The sequence below is a fragment of the Pseudomassariella vexata genome (genome assembly GCF_002105095.1).
Source record: "Pseudomassariella vexata strain CBS 129021 chromosome Unknown BCR38scaffold_7, whole genome shotgun sequence".
NCBI lineage: Eukaryota > Fungi > Ascomycota > Sordariomycetes > Amphisphaeriales > Pseudomassariaceae > Pseudomassariella > Pseudomassariella vexata.
Genome location: NW_024467962.1, coordinates 720201 through 747801, shown reverse-complemented (window position 1 = coordinate 747801; position 27601 = coordinate 720201). Strand labels below are relative to the sequence as shown.

The 27601-nt window shown below is 51.1% G+C and overlaps 6 protein-coding genes and 1 non-coding gene across 7 annotated transcripts; 4 read left to right on the top strand and 3 right to left on the bottom strand.

Annotated features, from left to right (window-relative positions):
- Positions 1 to 322: 322 nt before the first annotated feature.
- On the bottom strand, positions 323 to 6237 carry BCR38DRAFT_343233 (uncharacterized protein; the record flags this gene model as incomplete). The annotated part of the gene is made up of 2 exons (XM_040856015.1): positions 323 to 541; positions 598 to 6237. The coding sequence occupies 2 exons, from the start codon at positions 6235 to 6237 to the stop codon at positions 323 to 325; spliced, it is 5859 nt and encodes a 1952-aa protein (XP_040715439.1).
- A 541-nt stretch (positions 6238 to 6778) lies between these two features.
- BCR38DRAFT_204402 (uncharacterized protein) lies at positions 6779 to 7677 on the top strand. Its single transcript, XM_040854118.1, has one exon. It carries the CDS (start codon positions 7106 to 7108, stop codon positions 7598 to 7600), a length of 495 nt encoding a protein of 164 aa, XP_040715438.1. The 5' UTR covers positions 6779 to 7105; the 3' UTR covers positions 7601 to 7677.
- Positions 7678 to 10992: 3315 nt separating this feature from the next.
- Positions 10993 to 12747, top strand: BCR38DRAFT_343923 (ASST-domain-containing protein; the record flags this gene model as incomplete). Its single annotated transcript, XM_040856070.1, has 3 exons — positions 10993 to 11727; positions 11797 to 12417; positions 12475 to 12747. The coding sequence occupies 3 exons, from the start codon at positions 10993 to 10995 to the stop codon at positions 12745 to 12747; spliced, it is 1629 nt and encodes a 542-aa protein (XP_040715437.1).
- A 1592-nt stretch (positions 12748 to 14339) lies between these two features.
- BCR38DRAFT_343674 (DUF1445 domain-containing protein) lies at positions 14340 to 15278 on the top strand (the record flags this gene model as incomplete). Its single annotated transcript, XM_040856052.1, has 1 exon — positions 14340 to 15278. One exon carries the CDS (start codon positions 14340 to 14342, stop codon positions 15276 to 15278), a length of 939 nt encoding a protein of 312 aa, XP_040715436.1.
- Positions 15279 to 19422: 4144 nt separating this feature from the next.
- BCR38DRAFT_t177 lies at positions 19423 to 19512 on the bottom strand. Its single transcript has one exon. It is a non-coding gene; the product is annotated as a tRNA-Phe (tRNA).
- A 3953-nt stretch (positions 19513 to 23465) lies between these two features.
- Positions 23466 to 25123, bottom strand: BCR38DRAFT_457825 (histidine phosphatase superfamily; the record flags this gene model as incomplete). The annotated part of the gene is made up of 3 exons (XM_040862076.1): positions 23466 to 24487; positions 24554 to 25009; positions 25069 to 25123. 3 exons carry the CDS (start codon positions 25121 to 25123, stop codon positions 23466 to 23468), a joined length of 1533 nt encoding a protein of 510 aa, XP_040715435.1.
- A 938-nt stretch (positions 25124 to 26061) lies between these two features.
- BCR38DRAFT_204286 (uncharacterized protein) lies at positions 26062 to 26864 on the top strand. Its single transcript, XM_040854117.1, has 2 exons — positions 26062 to 26575; positions 26619 to 26864. Exons 1-2 carry the CDS (start codon positions 26159 to 26161, stop codon positions 26784 to 26786), a joined length of 585 nt encoding a protein of 194 aa, XP_040715434.1. The 5' UTR covers positions 26062 to 26158; the 3' UTR covers positions 26787 to 26864.
- Positions 26865 to 27601: the final 737 nt, after the last annotated feature.

Sequence of the window (27601 nt, the reverse complement as noted above, 5' to 3'; positions counted from 1 at the left end):
GACCAGAATGTATGTTCTGAATCCTTACCTCTCTGCCTCTCTCTCGATCTCTCTGTTAGTCCCCGTCTCCTCTATTGTTCTACCATTTGGTTGTTCGCTCGCCTCAAAGTATGCCCTATATGACATCATCCCTGAAACCAGATGCTCGACTCCTGCCGCCGCTCTGCAACAGTTAGCCATGCCATGCTGCTGACTTTCGCGATGCGGTTCTCTCTAGTCTCTCCAAAATAACGCCGTGGCGATGCAACAATGCGCATGCGATTGATTGGGTGTTTGGGTGGTTGTAGGTTTCGGTCGATCCACAGACAGTCGCCGTCATCCATCAGAAGAACTTGGACATGGCGTTACTCAGATCGATAAAGTCGACTGGCTTCGTGACATAGTCGCTGAAGCCCGCCGCAACACACTTCTCCTGAACGTCCGACATTACGTTTGCCGATAAGGCGATGATGGGTAGCTTGGGGTATTTGCCTTTCTTTTCCCATTGCCGAATGTCTCGACAGGCTTGATAGCCGTCTTTCCGTGGCATGTGAAGATCACACTGCATAACTTTTTAGTATTGGAGTTTGACCGATTTGGGGACTTGTCTCAACTTACCAGAATCAATGAATAGTACCCGGGAGGATGCGAAAACACCGCTTCGGTGCATTCAATACCATCTCCGGCGATTTCGGCATTGATGCCCACCTTCTTCAAAAATCTGACCAACACTTTCTGGTTGACTGGATTGTCTTCCACCAGAAGAACGTGGTAGCCCTTGTTCCCAATGCGTTTCTCGACATCGATGTAGCTCTGCCTTTGGCTCTCCACCATCTGGGCGGCGGTGGAGCGGTTCCGGTCGATGCTGAGGTCTCTCAACTTGGCCGGGTCAAAGACGCCGGCAAAACGAGACGGCTTAACTGGCTTGTAGATGAAAATGATCTTATTCTCAGCAAGAAGCTGCTGTTCTCTGTCCGACGCCAGCTTAAGTACCTCTTGTCGCTGCACCGAGTCGATCAACACCAAGATCAATGTCTTGCCACTAGATGTAGACGTTATTTGATCAACCATGTTGATAATGTACTCAGCTGAAGGCAAATTGAGGACTATGTGCGTGAAGGTGACGGATTCCGTGCCGCCAATCAGGTCTTGTGCTTCCTCGATACTTGCCAGGGCAGTAATCTGATGAGGAACGTCCTTGGGCAACGTCATCTCGATGTGCTTGGTCGTAGCCTCCCGACTGTAAGTTTGCGGACAAATGATGAGGATTGAGTACATCGGTGGACGGAATTCATCCGGTAAAACTCCTATTTTGGATCCATTAGGAGTAGGCGATCCTCTTGGTGATGGCTTAGAGGGCGGGATCTCGAGCTTAATCTGGGACAGTTCTTGCCCGCTTGCCCTAGCAGCTTCACTGAAGTGAACAAGACCGACGTTGACGGACGACACCGATGATCTGGCAGTGTTCTGGGACAGTATCGACCTTATGGAAGGGTCTGAGCTGCCAGACGACCTAAGAGCTGGAGACGCCGCGTCGGAACTTGAACTGGGACTGGCGGTGAATATGCCATCGGTAGCCTTATGAAGGAGCAAAGGTTTCATGGTCAACGTGGAGCTGTCATCCGAGCTTTCATGCGAGGGTTGTCGCGATCCTAGCAGGACGGGAGTGCCGATGGCGTCTGGATGATCCGAATCGCTGGGTAAGCCGAATCTCGCGGAGAAAGTGAAGGTTGAGCCCTCGCCGGGAACTGCAGTCCCGTCCATCTTGCCGCCGTGAAGCTCCACGAGCTGCCTCGAAATGACAAGGCCCAGCCCGCTGCCACCGTGCTGCCGAGTACTGCTTCCATCAATCTGACTGAATGGTTTGAAAATCAACTCAGCCTCCTCCGCGGTAAAGCCTCGACCTGTGTCGATAATGGAGAATTCAAGCATGATGTCATTCCCAGTTGTATTAGATGTCAAGACCTTGCATCGACTGAAGACCTCCCCGTGAGCTGTAAATTTGATGGCGTTTCCAATGACATTGAGTAGAACCTGGCGAATCCGAACTTTATCGCCCTTTACCCAGGAAGGCACGTCTCCTTCTACAACATAGTTGAGCTCGAGGCGTTTCGCAATCGCCATTGTTGAGACCAATTCATTGACGTCCTCGATGAGCGAGCGTGTGTGAAACCATTCAAAGTTCAGCTTCATCATGCCAGCATCCACCTTTGATAGGTCGAGAATATCGTTGATAATCATCAAAAGGCTATTGGCGCTCGTCTGAATCGTGTTGGTGTAATCTCTTTGCTCCTCGTTGAGTGTTGTGTCCTGCAGGAAGCTAACCATACCAGAAATGCCGATCAACGGGGTTCGGATTTCATGGGACATATTGCTAAGGAATCTGCTCTTTGACTCCATAGCTTCTTTCAACTTGGCCTCGAGAAGCTTGTGGTCGTTAATATCGGTTGCGGATCCGAAGTAAGAGCTTGCCCCGCTGCCAAAATTGATGTTATCAATTGCAACACACCTTATGAGGTGCCAACGATATTCGTCAGTTTTGGACCTGAGCCGTAGTTCGGTGGTATAAGACGGCCGACCGTTACTGTCCTTTCCAACTTTTATGACGCCCTTCTTCGCCAGTTCTGTCAGGTCCGGACTGAAGAATTCCGACGAAGAACTACTGCAAGAGCTGTTTTCTCGAGATAGTGACTGAGGAAAGCCTCTCGGGGTGTTAAGCGAAGAGGTCCCAGCTTGTGTGGGTGTAGCAGTAGCAGAAGCTGCCGTCTTGACACCGGATAGAGTAAAAAAATCGGAGCCCTTGCCGGTCTGTTTGTCCGGTGGTATCCTGCACTTGGCCAGATCGTCAGGATGGACATAGTCCATGAAGCCGACGCCCATCGCATCTTCAAAGCTCTGCCCGGTGTAGGAAAGCCACTGCTGATTTGCAAAGGTTATGCCTTCGTCCTCGGTTGCCGTGAAGATGATCTGGGGGATCAGATTTGCCAGGAGACGGTGCTTCGCCTCCGACGCTTCTATCTCCTCCTGGCGTGCAGCTTTGACTTCTGCTGTATGCTGATCATGAATATCCATATACGAGCCGATGAAATGGCGGACAGAACCTCGTCTGTCGCGAGAGGCAACGGCCCGAGCCAGATGGTATCGGTATGCGCCATCAAACCGTCGCAAACGGACTGTCATGGAGAAAGTTTCGCCGGTGTGGAGAGATTTGTTCCAATTGCTGAGATAAGAATCGCGGTCGTCGGTATGTATACTGCCCCAGGGGTCTACAACCAAGTCAGCGATGGTTTGGCCCCGATATGTCAGGTATCTGCTGTTGACCCAAACGATCTCCCCATCGCCGGGCAATGCCACGAAAACGTGGGATGGCAGGAGGTCTAGCATGAGACCTTTCAATTTGTCTGACGGTGGCAACATGGTGACCTCTGTCGTTGAGGCGGATCCACTCCGTTGCAGCACAGAAGCGGGCGATGGCCGTTTCTGTGGTATCAAGCCACCGGACGGAAGCGACTGTAGTGTCGTGGCAGTATCCGCACCATATGAGTGTAGCATGCTGTGTCTGTTGCTGCTTTGGTTCGCAACAACTTGTTCGATCACTCGATTCCGTCTCTCTTGAGCATCATCGTCATTATTGGCATTGTCTGTTTCCTTAGCTACCTTCTTCGTGGCTATGGTGGGCGTGACCTCATCAGACGTGTGCCTACTGCCCGTTCCACTGTCGATATCTTCCGGTTCAGTGGACGGGGCCATCTCTGGAAGATCGTGTTTCCAGCTGCTGGTTCTCCTGTGTCTTTTCTCGGCCGCAGTCAAGGGCTCCCTGGTAGCCTTGGAGGAGCGCAGGCCCGAGCTTGAATGTCCGCCGTGAACAAGGCCTTGTCCAGGTCTCGACTTGGTGCCAAAGTATCCGTCGGAACCAATCTGGCCGGGACTTGTGCCATTCGATATTTTTTCCATTACCATACCAAAAGAACCAGTATCCCAATTAGGGGTTACGCTCGGAGATCCAGCGGTACTTCGAGAGGGTATGGAGTAGTCGCTGGGGCTCGCAAGACTGCCTCCCATCGACCGCTGAGACGGATCTTCAGATCTAGTATAACTCATCCGAGCGAATAGCATTGGGTCTTCCAGCGGTCTCCCATCAGGTGCCAGGGCACCAAAGCCTGAGGTGGATGGTCGTTTTCGGTGAAGCCCAGCGACTTCGGTCTCGAGATTCGAATAGTGACGCGCCAGAGAGAAGGATGTTGCGAGGTGGGCGGCGAGATGCTCCAGAGAGTAGCGCAAATTAGATGGATAAGGTATGATGGGGCTGAGTACGGACAAAATAGCGATGGGGCGCTGTTGGGTCTTCTTCATATTGTCGTATGAGGACGGGCGCGGACTCGGGTTTACGTCTGCCTTGGACCCTGCCCTACCACGCGTTGTTTTCTCTTCAAGTGCTGCTGAATTCAACTTGAAGCCCGGAGTCGTCTTGGACAACAGAACATGCTTCAGAGGAATGTGCAACACGGTCCAGGAGTTGTCAATCCCTATCGTCTCCGGCGCTGACATATTGGCGTAGTCATGCGGGCTGGGACCAGGGTTGAAAGACTCCTCATCGACCATGGCATCCGTAAAGAACGGGTTGTCTTTCGGTTCAGCTCGGACGGCAGGGGAAGGTGCAGGAGATTGCGACCAAGGTGATGGTGGGGCTTGCTCATACTCCTCGTACTTGGGTGTCGCTGACCTCGGCTCTGCATCGTCCATAACTGAGAGCAGGCTCGGTTTCTTGGTTTTGTCGCCGGCCATCGCCTTCCTAGATCTGCCCGCCGTTGTCATTGGCGCGGTAGCATTGCTCAACATTGACGACAGCTTGGCTCCCGATTCTGTCCTGAGCGACTTCTTTAACTTCCTTTTTGTCTCTTCGCGCGCCTGATTATCTGACTTGGGGTCGAGGTAAGGGTAAGAACGGGTGAGAGCAATAACTTTGCCTCGCTCAATCACGCGCTTGACGCCATTGTGGTCGATGAGAGGATCAGCTTCCAGGTCCAAGCCTTGCAAAACTGGTAGGATACGGCCTTTGGCATCACGCCGAGCGACCAGTGGTGCCTCCCAGCTGGGCACGTTCCGGTGGCTCTCTTCGGCGTCGTGCTCCTCGAGCGTTTGCTTGTTTAAACTGGGACGGATGACATTCGGGACGCCTTTATCAGTCGTTGGGAAATAGCTTTTGCTACGGGGCATCGGGCGAGGTCTTAAAGGCATTGAGGCTCCGCCGTGGCCTGATCCCAGATAGCCCTCGCGCATTTCTTTCCGGTCCTCGTAAGATGTGAATGAGTGCCGGCTTTGCATTCCAGGCCTATGCGAAGACATGTCACTTCTTTGAGAACTTCCCATATTTGACGTCATCTCGAACTGCTCATCGGTGCTGCTTGGCATCATGCTGCTTCCCCTCCCTAGGTATCCCATGCTCAACTCGTCCCCCTCAATGGTGTTGTAGGTAGCCTTTTGGCCCCAGGGCACGTTCTCGAGGTCAGTCGCATCGGCAGGGATCGAAAGTGTCACCCGTTCAGCCATGTAGTGTTCCTTCATGATTTGAGTAACGGCGCTCCACCATGCATCAAGGCCAGGCTCCGCTGAGAGCATCAAGGCCAAATCATAGAGATTGGGCGTAGGAAAGTCGAAGTTCTCTAATGGGTGAGGGACGCCACCGGGCAGGAAAGTCATAGCCGATTGTGGCGTCGATGGATCAGACCGCAGTTGGTCATAGGCGGCAACACTGTTCTCGAATTGCCCGCCGGCAAATTTCAACGTGCCACTCTGCGATCGGTTGCCGAAAGCCTCGCGCAGATTCCAGGGCAAATGGTTATAAGTCGGTGTCATGCGCGGGAATGGGTAAGACGGCGTTCTGGCAGCCCAACCGGGCGCCGTCCCCGGGGTTGAGCCGGGCCGTATCGTCTTGCTCGACTCGGTGGATGCCGTGGGAACGTCAGAGCCAGACACTGCTGTGGGGGAGGTTGCCAGGCCCTCTTCGTGGATCGGTGATACGCGCACCTTCTCGGTGAGTGCAGATGGAGGACTGCGGACGGCCGCCTCGCGTCGCTCTAGATCGCGCGCAAGGAGGTCGCGGTACTGCTTGATGGGCAGTTCCGGGTTCATAATCTCGGGCGAGCTCTGCGCAATGGTAACCTCCTTTGCCTTCTTATCGTCGCTGCCGGCATCGCCCAGGGGCGAACACGATAGATCCTTCTTCCCTACGTCCGGTCTCTTCGGGGTTTTCTCCATGTTGATTCCACCGCCGCCACGGAGCTCAACTGAATTGGCATCCAGAGTCTTGCCATCGGGTTTTGGCGCTGGGCCATGCGTCGCAAATCGAATTGGCAGACTAAGCCGGTGTCCTGGAGCGAGGGCAGCTGCGTGGGGTGGAATATCTTGTCCCGCTTGCACTTGGGCAGGTTTGGTGGTGGCGAGAAAGATCCCGAGTGCAATCGCGTCGTGAGGCTCCAGGTGAGGGCCTGTTGCGTTGAGATGTTCGCGATCAGGTCCTCGTGGTGAATTAGGGGTTGGCATGCCTCACAAACACGCCCCCATGCAGAACGATCGGGGGGCTAGTTCGAGGAAAAGATCGTGTTTCGGCATTCGCTTGGGACAGCCGGTGGTAGAAAGCTGCACCGCACGAGTAATGGGGCCGTTACTGTGTGGGATGTCCGTCTAGGCCTTTTGCTAGAGGGCAACCGCCGTTTGGTGGTGAAGAGAAAAAAGCTGACGGGACCTGAGCGAGGCGGGTTTACGCACAAGTGTGATGCTATGACGTAAGGGGGATCTCTCGGATCGCGCCTTGGCCCTTTCCGTCAGCTAGTCAGGCAAAATGTATGGGACTCTGAGTACATGACAAGATAACGAAAAAGATAGTATAAAGGTCTCCTTAAAAACGATGCAAAACTCCCGGGGCACAGTCGGTACGAGTAAAAAAACAGAGTAAATAATTGACGAGGGACCCCTCGGGAATTGGTGTTGCTGTGCATCGTGGTCCATATCCACACCTGGGCAGTCAACTCCAGAAATCAGTCATTGTCTGTCTCCATTGTTGGTCTTGTCCTTGTTCGAATCACCACACCCTTGCCAAAACCCCCCCCACCAGTCACCCCATGCTATGCGGAATGCCATGCTTTTCTGGCTTCTGTTCCTTGAATGTGCTTATTACCGGCCTCTGAATTGGCCTGGTAATCAGAAGCAGCCTCGACGGCGGCAGCGAAGGCAAAGCAGGATGCACCCAGTTGCCCAATTAATTTGTATATTATGGAGGAGCGTCGTGTCCAAACAACACTCAAGAATCAGGCGTCGTCGCGGCGAAGTTGGTCAGCTGAGGAATAAACCCAAGGGTCTGGCAAGAAGACCCTTCAGAGCCTTGGCAAGTAAGCACTGGAGCAAAGTCAGTCCAGCGCGCTCAATTACTAACGTGCCACTCTACGAGCCGATTAGGCTAAGCGTCAGCCACTCTAACGACGAATGCATTATAGCACCGTTACTATCGTTCGCAATTGAAACTTCCAAGGGTGTTGACAGCAAGCTCGTTGAGAGAAAAGGAGCGTTCGAAGTAGGTGAGACGCAATGCCCGTACAGCGGCTTCCAACGTCATAATCATTGACTTCAAAGGTCTTCTTCGGATGGATCGGCAATGTTGGTAACGCAAACCCGCTCTGCAAGGATTGTGTTGGCTTACACGTATATAATTGCCTTTGATTTTGCCAAAAACGTATCAATCCAGTGCCGCAATGCTGCTCTCTGGTCTTCTCAACTAACGTAACCCACCCATAAGCGGGCCACCCCCCTTAGCGGGCCACCATTTTTGGCATAATAAGAGGATGATCAATAACAGCACAACAAGCAGAGTTGAAGCTATTCACAACGCTATTTTCAACTAAATACATCAGAATCGAGCGGTAATTCATTCCAACCGCGTTTAGCAAAGGTAACAACGCCCCTAAGGGCTTGTCTACGCTCCTTTTCACTCATTACCTGAGCCTCTCGCTCCTCCTCCGGCGCTGTTGATCTTGAATCTCTTTAACAGTTAATACACGTGCAGTACCACAGGCCTTCTTCGTCCTTCTATTTCTACTCTCCTGTTGTTTCTTAACGAGGCCCTCGTTAATCTTCTGTAAGGCTAGATTATCTGCTAGAGCTGTTAGGCAAGTCTCTTTAATAAAAGAAATCTTACGCTGTAAGGGGCTATCACAAACAGTGACAAGCTTAGCTACAATCTCATTGATCTGCTGAGCCGTATCCCTATCAACTTGAATATCAACGCGTACACCATTCTCGTCGGTAAGGCTCGCAAATGGAGGGGTCTTTGGCCGGTACTTGGCGAGGATCTTCGACGGATCTAGTGGGAATAAGCCAGTACCTCTCCAAGCGCCCGGGATATTGCGGTAGATAGTAGATCTATCTTGTTGATATGATAATAAGAACTGCTGGTTGTCGACTCGTACGGCACCGAAGATAGACCGTTCAGTGATCAGGGACTTGTACGCCTTTGCCAGAGGGCCGAAGATACCCTTGTCAAGGGGTTGAAGCTCGTGGGTCGAATGGGGGGGCAGGCAGAGAGGAATGACTTGATTTGCTTCGCAGTATTCGACGAATTCAAGGTATACGTGGCTTGTGTGACCATCTAGAATAAGAAGGCGGTATTGACCACGACACTGTTGACGTGTATACGTATCAAAATGGCATAGCCAGGTCAAGGCAATCTGTCGATCGGTCCAGCCATTTGGGCTGACCTGAATAACAGTCCTTGGATCGATCCTCTCGTCTATCCAAGACGGCAGAATCCTCTTGCCCTCGAATATGATAAAAGGCGGTAGGGAGTAGCCGTTGATTCCTATACATTCGATGATAGAGACCCATTCACGGTTACCAGGCTGGTTAGCAAAGGCCTGATCGTCCTCTCGAGAGATAATAACTTTAGGGTTATCACCGATCCCTTTGCTAATCCCCTTCTCGTCCATATTGTAGGTATCATCGTCCGTGATTGCGTATTGTTCTTTAACTCGTCGGTAGAGGTCGAACCATTCGGTGAGGATATCGTACGTGATACCATCCTTTCGAGCTTGATCTAGACTACGAACCCTATAGGTCTTCAGCTTAGGGTGGCGATCTAGAAAGCTAGTGTACCAGTTGACCCCTAAGGGGTCTGTATCTCCTTTCGCTTCCAGCAGGTTCACTGCTAGCCCTTCCACTGATTTGATAGTCAAGGGCCATCCCCACGCAGCTAACTGAAGCAAGGCTCGTTCGATCGTAGCTTCTTCGGCAGGTAATAATCGCTGTCGGTGTTGGTGGGGTGGTCCGGCTCTGGCGGCCTTGAATTCGGGCTTGGAGGGTTGTTCTGGGGACCCCAAAGAGCTCGGCTGCTTTACGTATACTAGGGACTTCCCCAGGACGAATAGACTTGATGGCTTTCTTGATCTGGTCTTCCTGATCCATTTGACGAAAGAATAAAGACCTAGCGATAAGAATCGACGTAGAAATTGATGATGTTGTTGTTAAGTTGAGCCAATTCGACAGAGCCGAAATGGGTGGCCCGCTAAGGGGTGTGGCCCGCTTATGGGTGGGTTACGTTACCTCAGGACCAGCTATTCACACCTGAGTCGGGGCTCTTTCTGCTTGTGTCATCGATTGCTTAGCATAGGAATCAGCAATAGGCATTTGCGCATTTTGCACTATCGAGTCAGGTGCCTAGGTCTGTAGTGAGGTTGCCTAGGTGACAAGTAGCGACTAGCCGGACTGTTACTGCAAAGTAACACTATGTAGATGTCAATCGTGAAGTGCTACTCTGCATGTGTTATGATGCGCTACTTAGATACGTTATACTGCCTTGACACGGGTACTCCGCACCCCTTATAACTTCTTCGGACCCGATCTGGTGTGTTGCACCAAATCAGTATCACCTCCGTATCTATTATAACGTATCATTTTCATATCAGACCGGGGCAAACATCTGGAGTTGTCAACATCGACCGAAGATCCACATTCCGATAGCCCCGGTCGTGCTGCACGTAGTCTATTTTGTACACTACCGCGAGTAACTTCACAAATCAAGAATTTGCATTATGTCATCCAGAGGGTCGTTACGAAGCTTTCTGAATAAAATACCGTATTACTCTTACAGCCTTAAGGCCGCAGCTGGAATATTAAGGGCAACAGTTCGACAATGCAGAGAAGCATGTACGATTACGTAGCGTGTGACAGTGGTTTGGGGAGTCGCGGCCGCAACGTCATTCTACTGTTATCTCATACAGCTCCGCCACGTTGCATTTTGTAAATCATTAAAATTTATTCCGGGCTGGAAAAAGCGAAGCCGTCGCCTGATGCGGCTGAGATGCCAAATTGGGGTGGCCGTATTGAGATTTGGAAAGAGACCTAGAAGGTTTGTGTCTCCTGCTTTCGTACTTCGTAAGAAGTACTCCTTCCAACTTCAGATGACAGAGAATCAAGAAAGAGGCTGTCGAGTCGCTTCCACGTTGGGATGATCGTCAGGTCCAGGTGTCGAAACGAGTTACGTCTGTCCATCTCTATTTACCCATCCACAGCACGTTTGTTGCCTCGAAATAGGAGGCCTACCCACTTTAGCAGAGAGCATTTTCCCTGCACTTCCACTGTTGGAGGAATCTAGTGGGCTTTCGGTGCTGCTGGTTTGGTGATTGCGCGGCACATTTTGTAAAATTCCGACGACTACAGACGGTCAGTGGGCTACTGAAACCATGCCAAGAGCCTTTCCCCTGGGCCTGTCCACCCCACACTCAAAGAAGGCTTCGCTTTTGGGTCTCCGGCACTTGGATATGGAGCGATCTTCATTTGCATGTTACGCAAAGCGATGCAAGCATCCTGGAGTAGCAGGATTTGCATGCGGATTGGCCGGCCAATTTATTGTGTCCTTGGACACGACCGGTCTAATAATGGGAATAAACCGTCCTGCATCCGGCTTGGGTTAGATGGCGTGCTTTGAGCCTTGTATTCGTTGCTTCGTGACCCGTGACCATCCTGATGCATTCATTCATTGTATATACCGTGGCCGCCTCGCTCGCGAACTTGGTCCAGTTCGCAGCGGCGGACCACCGCTTGGTCTACGACGCCGAGGGATATAATGGGGGCGCATTCGGGCGCCGGCCCAACCAGACCTACCTTTCCACCAAAATCGCATCACCTCTATTCCAGATCAATTCTTGGAACCGGACGACGACAGACGACTCCAAGTACCTGTTCCTCGGGTTATGGAATCCTCTCGGCGGATCTGCCGGGCCCATGATCTTCTCGACCGAGGACTTCAGTCTGGTCTATGCGGATTGGAGTTGGCCGAGCACGCACAACACGCGAGTGCAGAAGTTCAAGGGAGTCGACTACCTGACCTTCTACGAGGGCGCCCAGAAAGATGGACACTCGTCCGGGAACTGCCTCATGCTCGACTCGTCATACAACGTTGCCTACAACATCACGACGAGAAACGTGTCGTCAACGGTCGACATGCACGAATGTGAGGTCACCGAGGACGGCACCGTCCTCATATCTGTCTACGAGTCCATATGGACCAATTTGACTGGCGTCGGCGGCCCGCAGCGAGGCGAGCTTTTGGACAGTATCGTCCAGGAAATCGACATCGAGACCAACGAGCTCCTCTTCATGTGGAAGGCGTCGGAACACACCAACGTAACCGACACATATTCGCATTATCACAGGAGCGAAGGAGGATGGGATTTCTTCCACTTGAACAGCGTCCAGAAGGTAGGCAATTTCGACTCGTCTCTCGCTTCGCTTCATCGAAAGTGTCGTTATACTAACCCGCGATACCAGACCAAAGAAGGCAACTACCTCATCTCAGCTCGCCATTTCCACACGCTCACGTACGTAAACGGCTCAACGGGCGAGACAATATGGACCCTGGGCGGCAAGCAGAACGACTTCACAGACATATCCAACGGCAGTGCGACCGACTTCGGCTGGCAGCATCATGCACGTTTCCGTGACGACGATCTCACGCAACTGACTTTCTTCGACAACCACGCACTGAAGACTGAAATAGGCTGCAAAAAGGATTGCTCACGAGGCCGACACGTGGAACTGAATTACGACGACATGACGGTCAGGCTTGTTCAGGACTATTTCCACCCCACGAGCTTGACCAGTACTGCTAGAGGCGGCTACACGGTTGTGCCTAACGGGAATGTTCTGATTAGCTGGGGCGTCAACCCTGCTTTCACCGAATACACCCCCGATGGAGAATGCGTGCAGGACGTGCAATTCGACCTGTGGGACCCAAAGGCCGAGGGAAGGGGACATTACCGTGCTTTCAAGATGGACTGGGTGGGGAAGCCGTCTTGGGACCCTAGCATTGCATCGGTTATTGAACCTTACGGCGGCTCCAAGGTCGCTGTCAGCTGGAACGGTGCGACGGAAATCGCCTCATGGGAGCTGGTAAGTCACTCCGAATTTACCGACTCAACCGTGAGACTAACGGTGATTTATACGTAGTACACGGGCGACACGCAAACCACAGTAACAGAATTATCACACACCATCAAGAAGACGGGCTTCGAAACCATCATGGTTATTGGACCAGGACCCAAGTATGCGCGAGCGACCGCCCTCGACAAGGACGGCCACGTCCTCGGCAAAACCCCTGTCATTGATTTATGGTCAGGCGAAACCACGCCCGTAATCGAGATCCCGGCGAGCGTCGCCGTATCGGACTTCCTCAGCGGATTTTACCTGTACTTTTTACGCATAATATCGTTCTACAGATGAGATACCCAAACGGCATTAGACGCTACTAGGCACCATTTGGGAGCCGCGCGGCTGGCCCGCTGGCGGCGACACGGCGACATCGAGGGCCACAGATTCAGGATAGAGTCAGGATACACACCGCCTAGCAGATGGAATGATGGAGTTCGTCGCTTGGATGACGACTGTGGCAGTGCCAGCTCGCGTAAGTGGAGCCCGGCGGAAGAAGAAGCATGTACACTATTGATAGATAGCCAGAACGCACTGAACGTCTGTATCATAGATAAATATCAAATAAAATAACTACTTGATCACCTCTGTCTCTTCGAACCGGCTTCATCATGACCGTATCGAGATCCCCCGATCTCATGCAAACTAGCCCTAAACTTATTAGTGGTTCTCCATCGACTCGGCACAATCCGAACTAATTTAGCCTCGCGCGCTGAAGTGGACACTTGAACGGCCGAGATAAATCGCCCTAACTGTACCTAGTCCTATTTCCCGTTTCGCAGGGAAATCAGGGTTCTCTTGGTTTTAACTAGTGCAGAATTCTCTGATTTTAGAAATTGGGAAACCAAACTTTGGGATAGACCCCTGTGAAACCGCCGCAACTATACTATGAACGGCCAGTCTGCAACCGACATCCTTGCAGATCGGATGATTCTAGAGTCATGATGACGACACACTCTTTGCTTCCTAGCAATCTGTGTATCCACGTCTCGGACACTATTCCGAGGGTCGTGTCGGTGAGCGAACGGATGAACGAGACGATGGAAGGACTGCGATATATCTCTTCTGCCATGCTTCAGATATCAATAAGCGCGCCGCAGCACCCAAGCTGTCGGTGATGCGGTAATCGATCACAGTCCACGGTCCCCGATTTGGATGTGCTTGGTTTGCTCCCCCAGGTTTCGACTCGGCGGCCTTTTGGACGCCAAGTAGTGGGTTTGATTGCCAAGTTATCTGTACATAGCCTTGACTCAACGGATTCATGCAGTTGGGAAAGGTCGAGGTTATGTCGGGCTGATATCATGGCTTTCGGTCAACTTCAAAAGGGAGATTTTGCGTCATCTATCAGCTATGAACGACTCAGGCAGCCGTCGACTATGACTTGTGCAGATCAGTACTGTTCTTGTGACGTTGGGCAGGGTATTTACTATTTAGGAAAGCTTCAAGTTGCACCAACCCCCACAAGAGGTGTATGCGATCAGACTAATAATTCATTCGACACGTCAACCCGGGTTTTATGACCGCCTTGCAGCTCTGGGTCTTGATACTGGTAGAGACCACACGAGCGAGTACATAAAGTCGGAAATCGTGGTGGGGCTCTCCGATCCTGCGAGATCTGCGTTATCAGAATAGAGCCGTGAAACCCCATGAATGAGGCCAGATTTTATATGGCAACTCTTCTCCAGGTCTGAAGGTGCAGTTTCTCTGCAGCTTGACCTATCCCCGAAGATAACGAACTAGATATCAAGAGCGGAGGCGGAAGTCCGTCTCTACATCATGTAGAGTAGAGCACGCCACATGGCTCGCATACTTGGAGCCCTCTACTTCAACTTCAACTTGAAACAACATTCTAAATTATTTGAAGCCGCCTGTCTAACGTGTCCATCATGGCCGCCGCCGTTGATGTAAATCCCCCTCTGGAGGATGAGAAGCAAATCTCAACTCAACCCCCTTCACTGTCGCTCAGCACCGGTCTCGCCGTCCGTCTCGCATGCCGCTCCAACACCCTCACAACCGTGACCTCCGGCCTGGCCCCCACACATCTCCAAGCCAACCTCATCATCCTCCCCTCCCGCTACGCCGCTGACTTCCGACTCCTCTGTGCCCGCAACCCGGTCCCCTGCCCCCTCATAGCCGAGTCCTCCACCGCCGGCTCATACACCTGCATTAAGTCCTGCAACAACGGTCTATCAGACGCTCAGATTCTCTCAGACGTCGACATTCGCCGCGACGCTCCACGGTACATGGTATATCGGGACTCGCAACTCGCCAAGAAGGACTGCCTCGACATTTGTTCGGAGTGGACGGATGACCATGTGGCATTTTTGATCGGTTGTTCATACAGTTTTGAGTCGGCGCTCAAGGAGGCGGGGTTGGAGGACAGACATACGAAACTGGGGAGGAATGTACCAATGTATCGAACAAATGTGCCGCTGTGTCCGGCGGGGGTGTTCACAGGGGGTACTTATGTGGTTTCAATGAGACCATACAAGGCTTCTGAGATTGAAAGAGTGAGGGAGATTACGAGGGGGTATAGTGAGACGCACGGGGAGCCGATTGCTTGGGGGTGGGATGCGGTGGCGAGGTTGGGGATTGGGGATATTGATGCCCCTGATTGGGGTGAGGTGTCGTTGACGTTGACAAAGGACGGGAGGTTTTTGGGGGATATGGTGGGCTCGGAGGAGGAGGTTCCTGTGTTTTGGGGTTGTGGTGTTACGCCGCAGGAGGCGGTGATGAGGGCGGGTATTGAGGGAACGGTTATGGCGCATTCACCAGGGCACATGTTGTTGTTGGATGTTAGGGATCATGATATCATTCAAAGCTAGGATCTGGGAAGACGTGGAGTGATTGATGAAGAATGCATGACTTGACTTCATCTTCACTCAGATAGAGATTGCTTGGTAGCGCCTGCTTGGAATGAGACATACATATATGATAAGGGCCTCTTAATAAGTGAAGCAATCACATTGGCAACCAAATACGCCTTGTGGTTAAAGTGGGAAAGAACTATTCTCCAAAAAGCTGAGATTGGAACTCTACGACCACTTGACTGAGCACACTCCCCTACCCAAATCTTGACTCGAGTGGCAAGCAACCTGGGGCTATGTACAAAGTATTCCCGGCCGCGGCAATCTCAAAAGAGACATTTTCTACGTTTTCGATGATAATTTCGACTGGGACGAACTCTACTACGCCATTCACAGCACCACAATGCTCAATGGAGAGTGGTGGGTTGACGACTTCCCCAGAACTGGGCACAGTTGAATGGAAGGCTGACTTATCTCCCCACGTACGCCCCCAACTATATTCTCACGGATGTCCTCAAGACGAATCACTATTATGCATGCAAGCCGGAAAGCAAGACAACCAGACGATTGAGAAAAACGACGCCAGACCTTTTCAAAAGAAAGACCACAGGGTACGGACGGTAAGTATTTCATACCGGGTCCAGAGTGGGATGAAAGTACTGATGATGAATCCCAGCCCTCAGAAAAGAGACGTAGGCCTTCTGCTCCATGCACCAATGGTCAAATTTAGGAAGAGTCAGTGTGCGCAATCTTGGATCTCCCAAACGCATCAAACCATTGTCAGCAAATAAAAATGCAGCGAGAAAACGGTTTAAGGTTTGCACTATCAAGCAGGGAACTAATGGTCGGTGTTGCCGCCGGCCCAGAAGCTACGACTACAGGAACAGAGTCGCCGACGAGGTCCTTCACTGAAGGCGTATTGGGCACCCGTTACGACGTGCTGAAAGGAAGAGACTTTAGACATGCAGGCTGATCAGTGGCTTCCATGACACCACATACTCTTTATCCGTGCCAAAGCAATACACGCCATGTACTATTCTCGCCCGTATATTACAGGTCAATTAAATTCCTGTTGGAATTATGTATTGCACACTCGAAATGTGGTTATCTCATCAAGAGCAAACACAACGTGGCCTCTGAGGGATTCAGCCCGTTATTGATGACTCTGTATGGGTTTCATATTGATTGCTGTGTCTGCGCTCTGCGTTGTGCTGCATTAGCTGCCAGAAGCGAGCGCTCTAGCTATGTGGAAGGAAGGACGAAGGGTCGGACCCACTAGCTACACTTGCCGCTACACCGTCTTCGGCCTAGGGCATAACTATGGCGGTCAATCCCACAGGTTCCTGGAATTATCTCGGAGGTTGTAGGATTGAGCGTCATAGTTATGCCCTAGGCCGAAGGCGGTGTAGCGGCAAGTGTGGCTAGTGGGTCCGACCCTTCCTCCTTCCTCCTTCCTTCCACCTTCCTTCCACATAGAGAGCAAGAGCGCTCGCTTCTGGCAGCTAACGAAGCACAACGCAGAGCGCAGACACAGCAACCAATACGAGATCCACACAGATTCATCAAGAGAAGGCTGAATCCCTCAGAACCGCACTAACACTGCTCAGGGGCCATCCTTCCAGCTGCAATAACTTGATAAATAGTGAAGTGACGTCTACATAAGTAACACTGATCACCAATGTAAGACTATAAAGTCCACCCTTCATTATCCAGTTCAAGATATGTTACACAATCACTACCTTTCGATTTGAAGACGGGAGCGCTTCGTCTACTATATTGCTTACTACAGCCAGAACTCTACACACTAATCAAAGAGCATGTGCTATTAATGAGTAGCTGTGGGAAACTGTGGCCTCGGGTATGGACGGCTACGAGGCAAGCAGATACGGACTGTGGTATGTAGGGATCCTTCGGGGCCAACTCAATATTAGTTTTCCAACCACGTTCGTAGTACTTCAGTGATCGGTGAACCATTTGCCACGAAAAGTCAACGTGCTACTAGCGTATAATAAAACGCCGATCCAATGGCCAACAACCGCCTCTCTAAATGATCAGGTCCTCGCAGTTTTCTTCATCTCTCAACATAATCAGGCAAACAAGATCGCCCGTGGTGACTTTAAATGCACGAACTCTCGCTATATCTACCTCGACAAATACCGCCAACTCTAACTGCAACATCATCTTAGTTGCTGCTGCTGTTGCGTTACAGTGAATATCTATCGAGTGAAAAAATGTACTCGAGATGCCAGAAACCATCTCACAGGGTAACCAATCCCTGATCAACGCAAGAGGAAGGCCTCTTGGACCGAGTTTGTGCACTCGAGTCCAGTAGACCATTCACTTACAATATTGTCAGACCAAACTGTGAGCGAGATGAACTTCAACAACACCAAAGTCAAGGTTTAGAAGTCAGTAAATGTGGACTGGGGTATTTATGACTATCACTAGCTTCATGGATACCGAATCTTGTTCTGTATCTGGAGTCAAGGGTAGAGCCATTGAAAATCAATTATTCTGTACCTTGGGGCCCGCCGGGAGGTGATTGTGGGCTCCTTGGAGGAATAGGAGCAACAGATAGGCAGGCCTCGAGGCGCTTTTGAAGGACAGTCACTACTCAATAGGAGTGTGTCTCCTAAATGCGGCGAAGCAGCGAGACCTGGTGAACTGCGACCTGTTTTCGTATTCGCGAGTATTATGCATCTAGACCAGTGCATAAAGCTGCAACATTATGCTGCGGGCCTTTTACCACCAACCTATTGCACTGGACTCATTGCTAGTACGCAGTTGCTAGTTGAATCAATCTAGTTCAGGACAGAATCGCTTGAGACTTTTGGGAGAACGCCACGAAACTCTGAGGATATTAATATAGAAATGGAGGGTTTGGATTCTCATTATGCTGTGGTGAGTAAATCCAGGCATTTATCCAGTTGGCATACAGACGGAGAAAAATTGGGATGAAAGACGTCTAAGGGTACAAGGATGTAAGAAAAGAATGCTTGCAGAATACAGTTGCGCGCCTGTGTACCCTGGGCTGATGTGGTAGATTACAACAAACATAGAACACAACAGCTTCCACCAAAGTTGCATGCGCTTCATCCTCGTAGAAGAGGGATATCAGCCAATACCTACAAATATAGACGGCAGCATTGACGTTAACAGGTCAGAGATTAGAGTATGGATGGCATTTTTACCACATCGATATTCTATGCAGCACACAAGCACTCAGGCTAGCACATATTAACTCTTTCTCCCGCCAACAGTAGTCCAAACTCAGTACTTTCACTCGCCAATGATGCGAAAACGCCGTAACCAATCCCGCTCCCTGCCAGTATATAAGAAAGCAAGTCAGCCGCCCTAACTTTTTCTAGTTTATTGTACTATCTTATAGAAGCCTAGGCTTATGATTATTATTATTATTATTATTATTAAATACGCCGTAGGCTCGAAGCCCCCGGTACCTCTACTAGTACTCCCGTATGTCAAACCGTGCCCTAATGGCTGGACTAAATACATACGCTGCGTCGTCGGTTCGCCCTATTGGCGACTGCGTTGCGTTCACTACCATACTACGTTGGTTCTCAACCTACCAACAAAGTCCCCCCTGAGAAGATCGATGCTATCTGGGCCTTGAAGCTGTCCGACCCGTCCCTAGCAGCCATCTTACAATAGTCCCACTAACTACTGGTTCTCCTGTTGCCGTTGCGAGGTCTCTGCGAGAGTATAGTGGCCGTGGTGCGATGGCGGCCCGTAATCGTTCCCTCGGTCCTTCCAACAGCCCGCAAAAGAGGATTACGTGCTCTGCCGTCTCAGGGGCGTCGCCACACAGGCTTATGAAGGCAGTGAAGTAGACTAGCTATTATCTATGAAAAAATTAATAATAGGAGCTTGTGCTCTTATCATCTCTCCTAGGCTGTTAAAACATGAAAGAAGTATAAATCCCGTATCATGTTTTCGTCCGTAAATACTAAAAATGCAGTCTATAAATACCAATTCCTCATAGTCCCTATTATATAATAGCATCTGAAACTATAGAGTATATCCTCTCGAACTACCTAGAGTACCCCATCATCTTCACATCTATTTATGGTCATCTCCAGCCTGAGAGAAAGGGAAAAAGTTAAAATATAAAAATAAAATAAAAAATTCAATGATATCAACATGGTGCGTCGAACCGGGATTGAACCGGTGACTTCCAGATTATTGAACTAAAGTATGCTTCAGTCTGGCACTCTCCCAACTGAGTTATCAACGCATGAAATAATCGTAGTGTGAACTTGGGTTATCAATCCGCTGGCATAAGCCAGAAAGATGAGACCCAGTATGGTTGGCGACAACGAAACCAAGTCTCTAGCTCCACAGTGCCTCCTTCCACTGCTCGGTTGTCATGACATACGCTCCTATCTTCAACAACACGCGTAAGAATGATCCCACCGCATGGGACTTGAGTTGAAAGTTGATGAGGGCCACCCTCAAGCGCTACATGAAGATACTAATGAGAGCTGGGTTCGGGTGTAGCGTGATTACGAGGGCAGCAGAAGCAGATAACGCAGCCCGGTAGACCACATCTGCCCAAGTATCTCAAGATAACCACGGCAGGTTGTTTTCTTAAAGGCGTTCATGAAAACTTTTACTACCCGTCATCTAAACTTCCCGGAGCACCATACAGTTCATTTTAACCTGGCTTAAGGGGCACCAACGTATCCCTAAGCCAGCAAGGCTCTCTAGAATTCCAAGGACAAAACCAGTTCGATCTACGAAGCCATGAAATAAAATGAATTATCATTGGATCAACTAGCACCTATCTAGACTGCTTGGCAAATTCTGTTGCCGAGTATTTGAGTCGAGAGCCCTGGTCAAATATTTAAAAGTAAGCCATACCGGTATACTACTGTTGCCAGTCTTGCAGATTTCAATTTCTACAAACACAGAAGCAATTTTTTTTGATGATTTGTGGATTACTACAGAGAAAAATCAACAGAAATGCAAAGTGAGACACTCCATGTTAAGCTACGGTGTTAGGAGTAGCAAGCCCTCCGCCTTCAAGATTATGTGGATATGTACGTCAAATTATCCAAGATTAACTTCTCCCGCACCAAATTATGCAGTGCATACCAACTGTGTAACGTCACGGGAACTAATGCGCTGAACAAACGTGCCTTCTAATCAGCTGGGAAAGCCGTTGGCTTCGCTCACCGTTATACGTGACGCTTTCACGGTTCCAACTCTCCATAGGCTTCATGTCGACTATATCGACTATGACAAGAGAGACAAACCTCATATTAACCCCATGGGAAGATAATGTGCTGCCGTGACTGTTCAAGAACGTTACCACTGTTCTAGTGTACGCTGTTGGCCTGCCTTCTATATGTAACATGAGGATCTACTGATGATCCTGAATATCCCACTTACACATATACGATGCCCACTCAATGATTCAAAATATTTCTAAATGCCTCCAAATTTGGGTTATATGACTAACAAAGTACATGCAATGATACACCTGCCGGAAAGTTACGATGACCTCCCCGAAGCTGACTTGATCAAGCTGATCTCTCCTCGTTTTGACCAACTGATCTATCCCCCTTAAATCTACAACGTCTCCCGCAGCATCCCTGACACTGGAGAATCTTCCTAAGCCAGTGGATAAGCAGCATCCATTTCCCGAGTGTGAAGCTGTTGATTCCGCAGTCCTTGCGCCCTCGAGCTGAAAGGCGTGCGTTGCGGTGTTCAGATATCGAGGCAGATAACTTTTCAGCTTACCTTGGCGATAAGTGGGCGGGTGATTTCTATGCTTAAGCGAAACGAGCCGGGTTTCTATGCGGATGGGCTCAAGGAAAAAGGCGACTTCGACTTGAAGATGCCGCCGCTGGAATGGGACAGCGCACGGAGGTACACCGAGTACATCAAGGCGGTCTTCTATGACGGCGACCAAACGGCCGACGCCATACTCGAGATCGAGGCCAAGGAAGTCAAGACGTGTACCAGGAGTCCAAAACTTCAAATTGAAAATTTGGGGTTGGTGCGAGTCCAGGGAGACGCTGGCGCTTAAGTTCAGCCAGAGGACCTGCATACACACGGTGTTGGCGCCGGTGCCTACCACAGGCAAGTTTGGATTGTGGACGTCTTCGTGCGTTCCGCTTCTTGTGCTGCCCCCCCAACGCCCCCCCCCCAACGACCATATTTTCCGCGAATTCTTCCCGTTATGGGCAGAGGTGTCACGCCATGCAATGATTGCTGGGGAAAAGGATCTGGAGGCCGAACATCCTGATGGAACTCCCGAACTATTGCTGGACAAGCCCCCTGCCTCGTGGACGCCAACACGACGGACACCGCATGGTGCATCGGCTTCTACTCACGGGCGGCCATGGGAAATTAATAAAGGTGGAGCAAGAATTGAGACAGCGCCGATTTATGGAGATGTGGGACAAAGCGGCCGAGAACTTCATCGAAGTACGATATATTCATCAGTCACCGCAAGTCACATACTGCCTCCATCCTCAAGAGATCCGCAACTATCTTGATAAACTACGGGTAAAATTATTAGAAGTGTGCCCGACCCTCTAAGGCGTGCCCCTTTTTTGTACCTCGTCTTGTCATGACACGGTGTATCACATACAGACATCGCTGGTCACTGGTAATACTTCCAGCCCATACGGTATACAGACATGGATGACAACACAACTCCCAGACTGGAGACCTTTGGGAAAAGGACTTAGCGTTCAGCTTATTTCAAGCACCGGAAGCTATATACTCATATGAGTATTTACTAATGGTGCCACGTGCCACTGAGCGCTTATTGCATCTATAATATGAGCTCGCGCATCTTCGCAACGGATACATCAGAGTTCCTCGCGTCACTAGTTTTGGAGATAGTTTCGACATTGAATATGACGACGTCAAGATGGCCACCAGCATCCTCACCTAGTGAGCCCCGGTCACCCCTGGCACCTTTAATGTCTTTGCCGCCCTTTAACATAACCTCTTTGAGACTGGGAGGGCGGCGGTTTGTTTCACACCTGCAGCACATTCACCGCTCCTGATGATGGAAACTCGCGCAGGAAGGTCAAACCATATTAATTTTAGATGCTGGCTGAAATGAGCACGGCACAGAGATAGATAACCATGAGGGTAAGGGCCAATGGGCTACTTGCAGATAATCGACACAATCCATCCAACTAGACCGGGAATATGTCCAGTCGATTAGTTCAACACAGAGATATTGTCGCAATAAGTGGAACAAATTGAAACCATTTTGCAAGCCCGAGAGAAGAGCAAGTCACTTGTGCACTGTATGATCCGACCAAAGGTGCACAGAGTTGAGATCGATATCGACCTTTGGCCGGCTCTCGGTAGGAAGCACACTTTCCTAGTATCTGTGGACCACCTTCCAGCTCCGAGATCGACTTGAATTCGTCGCTGGTTACCGATTTGTGGGAAGGAGCCACGTAACCAAAGGGGAAAAGGGGAACAGCAGTGCTTGTGATTCGACATAGAAACCACCTTGCCGGGTCACAATACGGGCTGAGTTGGTTGGAACTGGTGGTAAAAGGAAGCACCATCTCTGCAAGAAACAACTACAGAAGCAAGACCAAGTCCAGCCTACTGAACAGGAACGCAAAACATTCCGATTAATCATGGCCAACTTACGCAGCCGCAGATTCTTGTACCGTGGGATCCGAAGTGGAAGAAAGCCACGAAAAATTGACCTTGACGAGGTCGACATTCCCGGTGAAACACCGACAGACGCCGTACGCATCTACGGGAATCAGCAGAGACACGGACTGGGAACTTTTTATCAGGGGGTTCTGTTCTTCGGCTTGCCTAGTTAACTACATTGAGTTAGAAAGATGTATCATTGCCCAGTGAGAATCATACCCTCGCTTCGTTATGTGATTATGCCTTCCTAAACTTCTCCCTTCACTAGGCGCTGGTGAAGTTCAGCATATTGAGCCTGATGCACATAGCTGAGGGTATTCGACATAGCAAAACTGGCTGTGATCTGGATCCTCAACAGAGTAAGACAGCAAGCCTCGATGAGAACGCACCGCGCTGGGTATATTCAACTATCATGACTCGTGAATCTATGTAGCGCATGAACCGACAATCAAGACACGCAACCCTGCTTGTCTGCTCACCTACCTTGTCTTTCCCATTTCCATTCCCAATCACCCTTCCTTAGCCTGCCTTGTCTGCCCTCGGTATTTCCTAGTAAACACTCCCCACTAAACTCCGATCTTCTTCCTCTGCCTTGCCCAGTTCCTCATCAGGCTCCCTCTCATCCCCACCGTCCTCAGACGCGTGATCAGAACCGCTCGCCGGCGCATCGCCAAGCCTATTGGCAAACGTGCGGCGCCCCTTTCCGTGTTCCAGGTAGTCGTCTTTCCCTGCTCCATTGACATCGTTCGCAGCGGTGGTAATCCCATTTGTTGCTGCTCCTGCCTCTGCCTTTGCGCCTCTGACCCGCGCAGGCCGCACAGCGAGCCGCTGTCGCGCGTCCTCCTCGGATGTATCGGCGTCGCTATTAGCAGCCGAAGGGCGGCCTGAGTATGTGCCGCCGAAGTCACGGCCGACGTGCAAAAAGGGCGGTTTGTTGAGCGCTGGAGACTTGAGGTGGGACCGCATGCGGTCTTCGACGGTGATGTATGACGGTGTGCCGTCGGGGGAGGACACGACCTCGTCGCGAGCTTTATTGATATCAATTTGCGGCACGGAATGGCCGCGTGGGTCGTCCGAGTCATCCTCCGAATTGTTGGGCTGTCTGATGGCATTCGGGCGCCGGCTGGCTATAGTGCCGCAGTGGTGGCCGTTTGTGATGATGATGCTGTGCTTCGCCGAGTGGATTTCATCAACTTGGCGCAGCTCGGCAAGGTCGCCGCGGACTTTGAAGTGCTTGCCATGGTCACAACCCTCGGGACAGCCACCCCAGCGCCGCTGGGCGACGACCTGGGACGAGTTCTGGCGCTCCAGCTTGAGCCCTTCGATCTTTTTGCTGACACCCTCGACGTTTTTCCCCTGTTCGGCGTCTTCCTTGGCCTTGATGGCAGCACGCTCGCGGCGCAGTTCTGACCATGTCCGTAGCTTGTTCTCCAGGATGTATTTGCCACTGTCGGCTTGCTTCTTCATGATGAGGAATTCGCAGTGGTTAACGTTCCGCAGATCTTCAAAGTACTCCACCGAGAAGTGGTACCATTTCATCAGAAAGACGCGGGACATGAGGCCGTGTGTCACTGTTCCTCCAGTTAGCATTCTTGAAAGCTACGTCACGATTTTGGTTCCTAGGTCTTTTAACATACCTAGCACACAGACACTCGCAAAGTCATCCTCGCCAAACTGCCGCCACAAACTCTCGTTGAAGCCGGAGACACGATCATACGCATCGGCAGCGCTCTCGCCATTGGGGATGCGGTAGAAGAAGTGCCCATAATCGGCACGCTCCTGCCACATGCGCTCCATTTCGGCGCTGCAAGGCTGAAAGTTTCCGAAATCCTGCTCGCGCAGCCGCGGCTCTTCATAGACCTTAATATTGGACCGCTTGAATGGCGTGGGCTCGGGGTCGTCGGACGTCAGCGTCTCGAGGATGCCCTCGGTGGTCTCGCGCGTGCGCCGGTACGGGGATGTGAAGAAGTGGAGGGTGTCGTCGGCTCGGAGCAACGAGCGCAGACGAAGACCAGCTTCGTGTGCTTGGGCCCAACCATCTTGTGTGAGCTTCACGCGGTGGTCAGGGATGCTTTGGTGGATTTCGCGGTTTTCTGGGAAGGACTGGTCAGCAAACTGGCTGTGCAAGTGTGGGCATAAGACAAAAGCATACTGTTCCCTTCGGACTGGGCATGTCTGATTAGGATGATGAGTCTGGGTCGTCCCATGGTGGGTGGTGGTTTCCAAGTTGAGTTCGAGGCTCAACTTCGACGGCTCGAGTGATCTTCTATACTGAAACCCAGCAAAGTTTTTTTGGGGAAAGAATATATGAAAGCCTGGCCTTCACGGAGTTATAATGCTGTTCTATAATTTTCTCAAGGGAATGATGGGATATGAGTCAAAGGGAGTCCTTGATATTTACGCCCAACCTTTCAGACTCAGATGTAGGATGTTACCAGAACGAGAAGAACGGCAAGAAGCAGGACCAATCTGCAGTGTCACCAACAACGAGGGAAATTAGTTGCAACAACTAGGTAGAAGTATCGGTGCGAAAAGCATGTGGTTAGACTAAAAGTACGATGTTGGAAACCGTCGAGGGGTTCCAAGCCCCTGGTTGTACTCCACTACCTGGCCCCTCCATTCGCCCCTGTCAGCCTGCTTATCGTATACATCTTGAGACCGTGAAACTGGATGCCAAAGCAACCCGAAACCTTCGGACAGAATAAGGACCTGTGTCATTGGTTCCCTTCGCCCTTGGTCATTCCGATTTACGGCGAGGCTGAAGCGCTAAGTCGGCAGATTTCAGCGCCAAGGCCTGTATGCCACCTGAAAAACGCTACCCTGCATCGAGAGGCTGCAACACTGGCCCAACGTCAACCAAGACTGTGGGGATCCTGGTTCGCGACGTCAAAAAACCACCATCTGTCAGCCTTATCATTCGCGACCACCTCCTGCGCGTTGGTTCCATCGCGACAACTCCCCCGCAGCTTGCATCGCAGCCTGCCATTCCAGCCTGTTTTCCTTATCACCTCGCGCTTAGCGCTAACCAAGCAAACGCGACTTGTCATCTCCGAGGGTCCCAATACAATGGTCCATCGTTTATTGTAACCAATCTATCCCCCCGAGCCAGCTACTTTTGATATTGCGTCGCATCGTACGAGGGATCAGCCCACGACCATTTTCACACCTTTCCCCGTTTCGCTCCCACCCGCATCGCCCCTTTTCAAATCCACGAACCCAACAGACCCAACAAGCAAATCACCATGTCCGGCGAGGGCCCCGAAAGCATACCCACTTCCGCCGATCCGCGCTCCAAGCGCCCGACCAAGAAACGTGCCCTCACACCAGTCTCCGCACAAGCCGCCACCGTCGAGGCCCTCTTCTCCCGCCCTGATCAGGAGGTCCATATCCCGCCATCCAGCTCTGCCGTCGCCAAGGCGCGCCTTGCCGCGCCCCCCGAGATAGTGACTAACGTACAGGGTTCGTCAGCGGGTGCCGGGTCAGGCGAGTTCCATGTCTACAAGGCGAGTCGGCGGAGAGAATATGAGAGGCTGAGGCAGATGGACGAGGAGGTGAGGAAGGAGAAAGACAGCGAGGAGTTTGAGAAGGAGATGGAGGAGAGGGCGAAGAGGGATGAGGAGAAGACGAGGCGGAATCGCGAGAGGAGGGAGAAGCAGAAGGCGAGGAAGGCGAAGGTAAAGGGTGGGTGTGGTCCTGGAGGAGGAGGAGCAGGGAAGAATGGGGCTGCACCGAGCAATAAGGGGCCGAGGGTCGTGGTCACTAGGGGAGATAATGGGGAAGAGATGGACCCAGATATCGCAATCGCGGATGCGCCAAGTGCTGTTGCGGAGGAGTCGAAGGGCATCATCATTGAGGAAGACTGAAGACTGACGAGGCATATACCCCACGAGAGAACCAAGGAAGCTGGCCACGCTGTACAACAAAGGCGAAGAGGGCGAGAGGGTGCGGATCGCGCGATCAGTGTGAACAACAGTTATTTGTACAAATAGAATAAACACTACCAGATATGCGATCTGAGGATGGCAGTCAAGCAGAAGGACGGATAATACCAGATGCTAGCGGGGCTTTTGCACAAACAGTGGTTTGTTTAACTTCGGCTTTGGAGACGACAATATGTTGTTGCCAGTTCTCGATATGATACATTCTGGTGAGTTGCACCGACTTACACCTCGGCAGCAACTCTAGTGAACCGCAACTGCCGAGCGCAAAGTTTGTCAGATACTCAAGTCAGTCGCATGTGCATGCCATGAAACACGTGCCACCTAGGCCTTATACGCTGCTATGCCGTTCAAGTAAGGAAGCGATCTCCAGTACGGGATGCCGCCTTCAGCTCTCCAGTGAAGACAGCCTACAAAGGGTCGAGTGCGAGATCTTAGTGTACAGAAGAGGAAAGAGGTTATTTGCAGAGATTACATATCGGAGGAACTTGGAATTCTTGAAGGACGGCTGGCTGATCAGCCAAATTAATGCTGGAGGGTGAAACTCTCGAATATGGTTCATCGTTACTACCTTTTCATAACTCAGATACTTTTAGTTGACATTTCACATTGCCGTGTAGTTGACAAGTTCTCAGCAGTTACCTAAACGTATTGTGTCAGGGGGGGGGGAGCGGGGGGGGATGAACAGATCTTGGAGCAACTCCTCCACTCTCGGCTGAATTCACTCGTGGGCAAGTGAGCTCTCGT

Excerpts from the sequence above, each read along its gene's own strand:
- BCR38DRAFT_204402 (XM_040854118.1), top strand. The coding sequence starts at position 7,106 with ATGCGGAATGCCATGCTTTTCTGGCTTCTGTTCCTTGAATGTGCTTAT.
- BCR38DRAFT_204286 (XM_040854117.1), top strand. The coding sequence starts at position 26,159 with ATGTCCGGCGAGGGCCCCGAAAGCATACCCACTTCCGCCGATCCGCGC. Across the intron at positions 26,576-26,618 it reads AGAGGAGGGAGAAGCAGAAG|GAGGAGCAGGGAAGAATGGG; the intron begins GCGAGGAAGGCG and ends GTCCTGGAGGAG.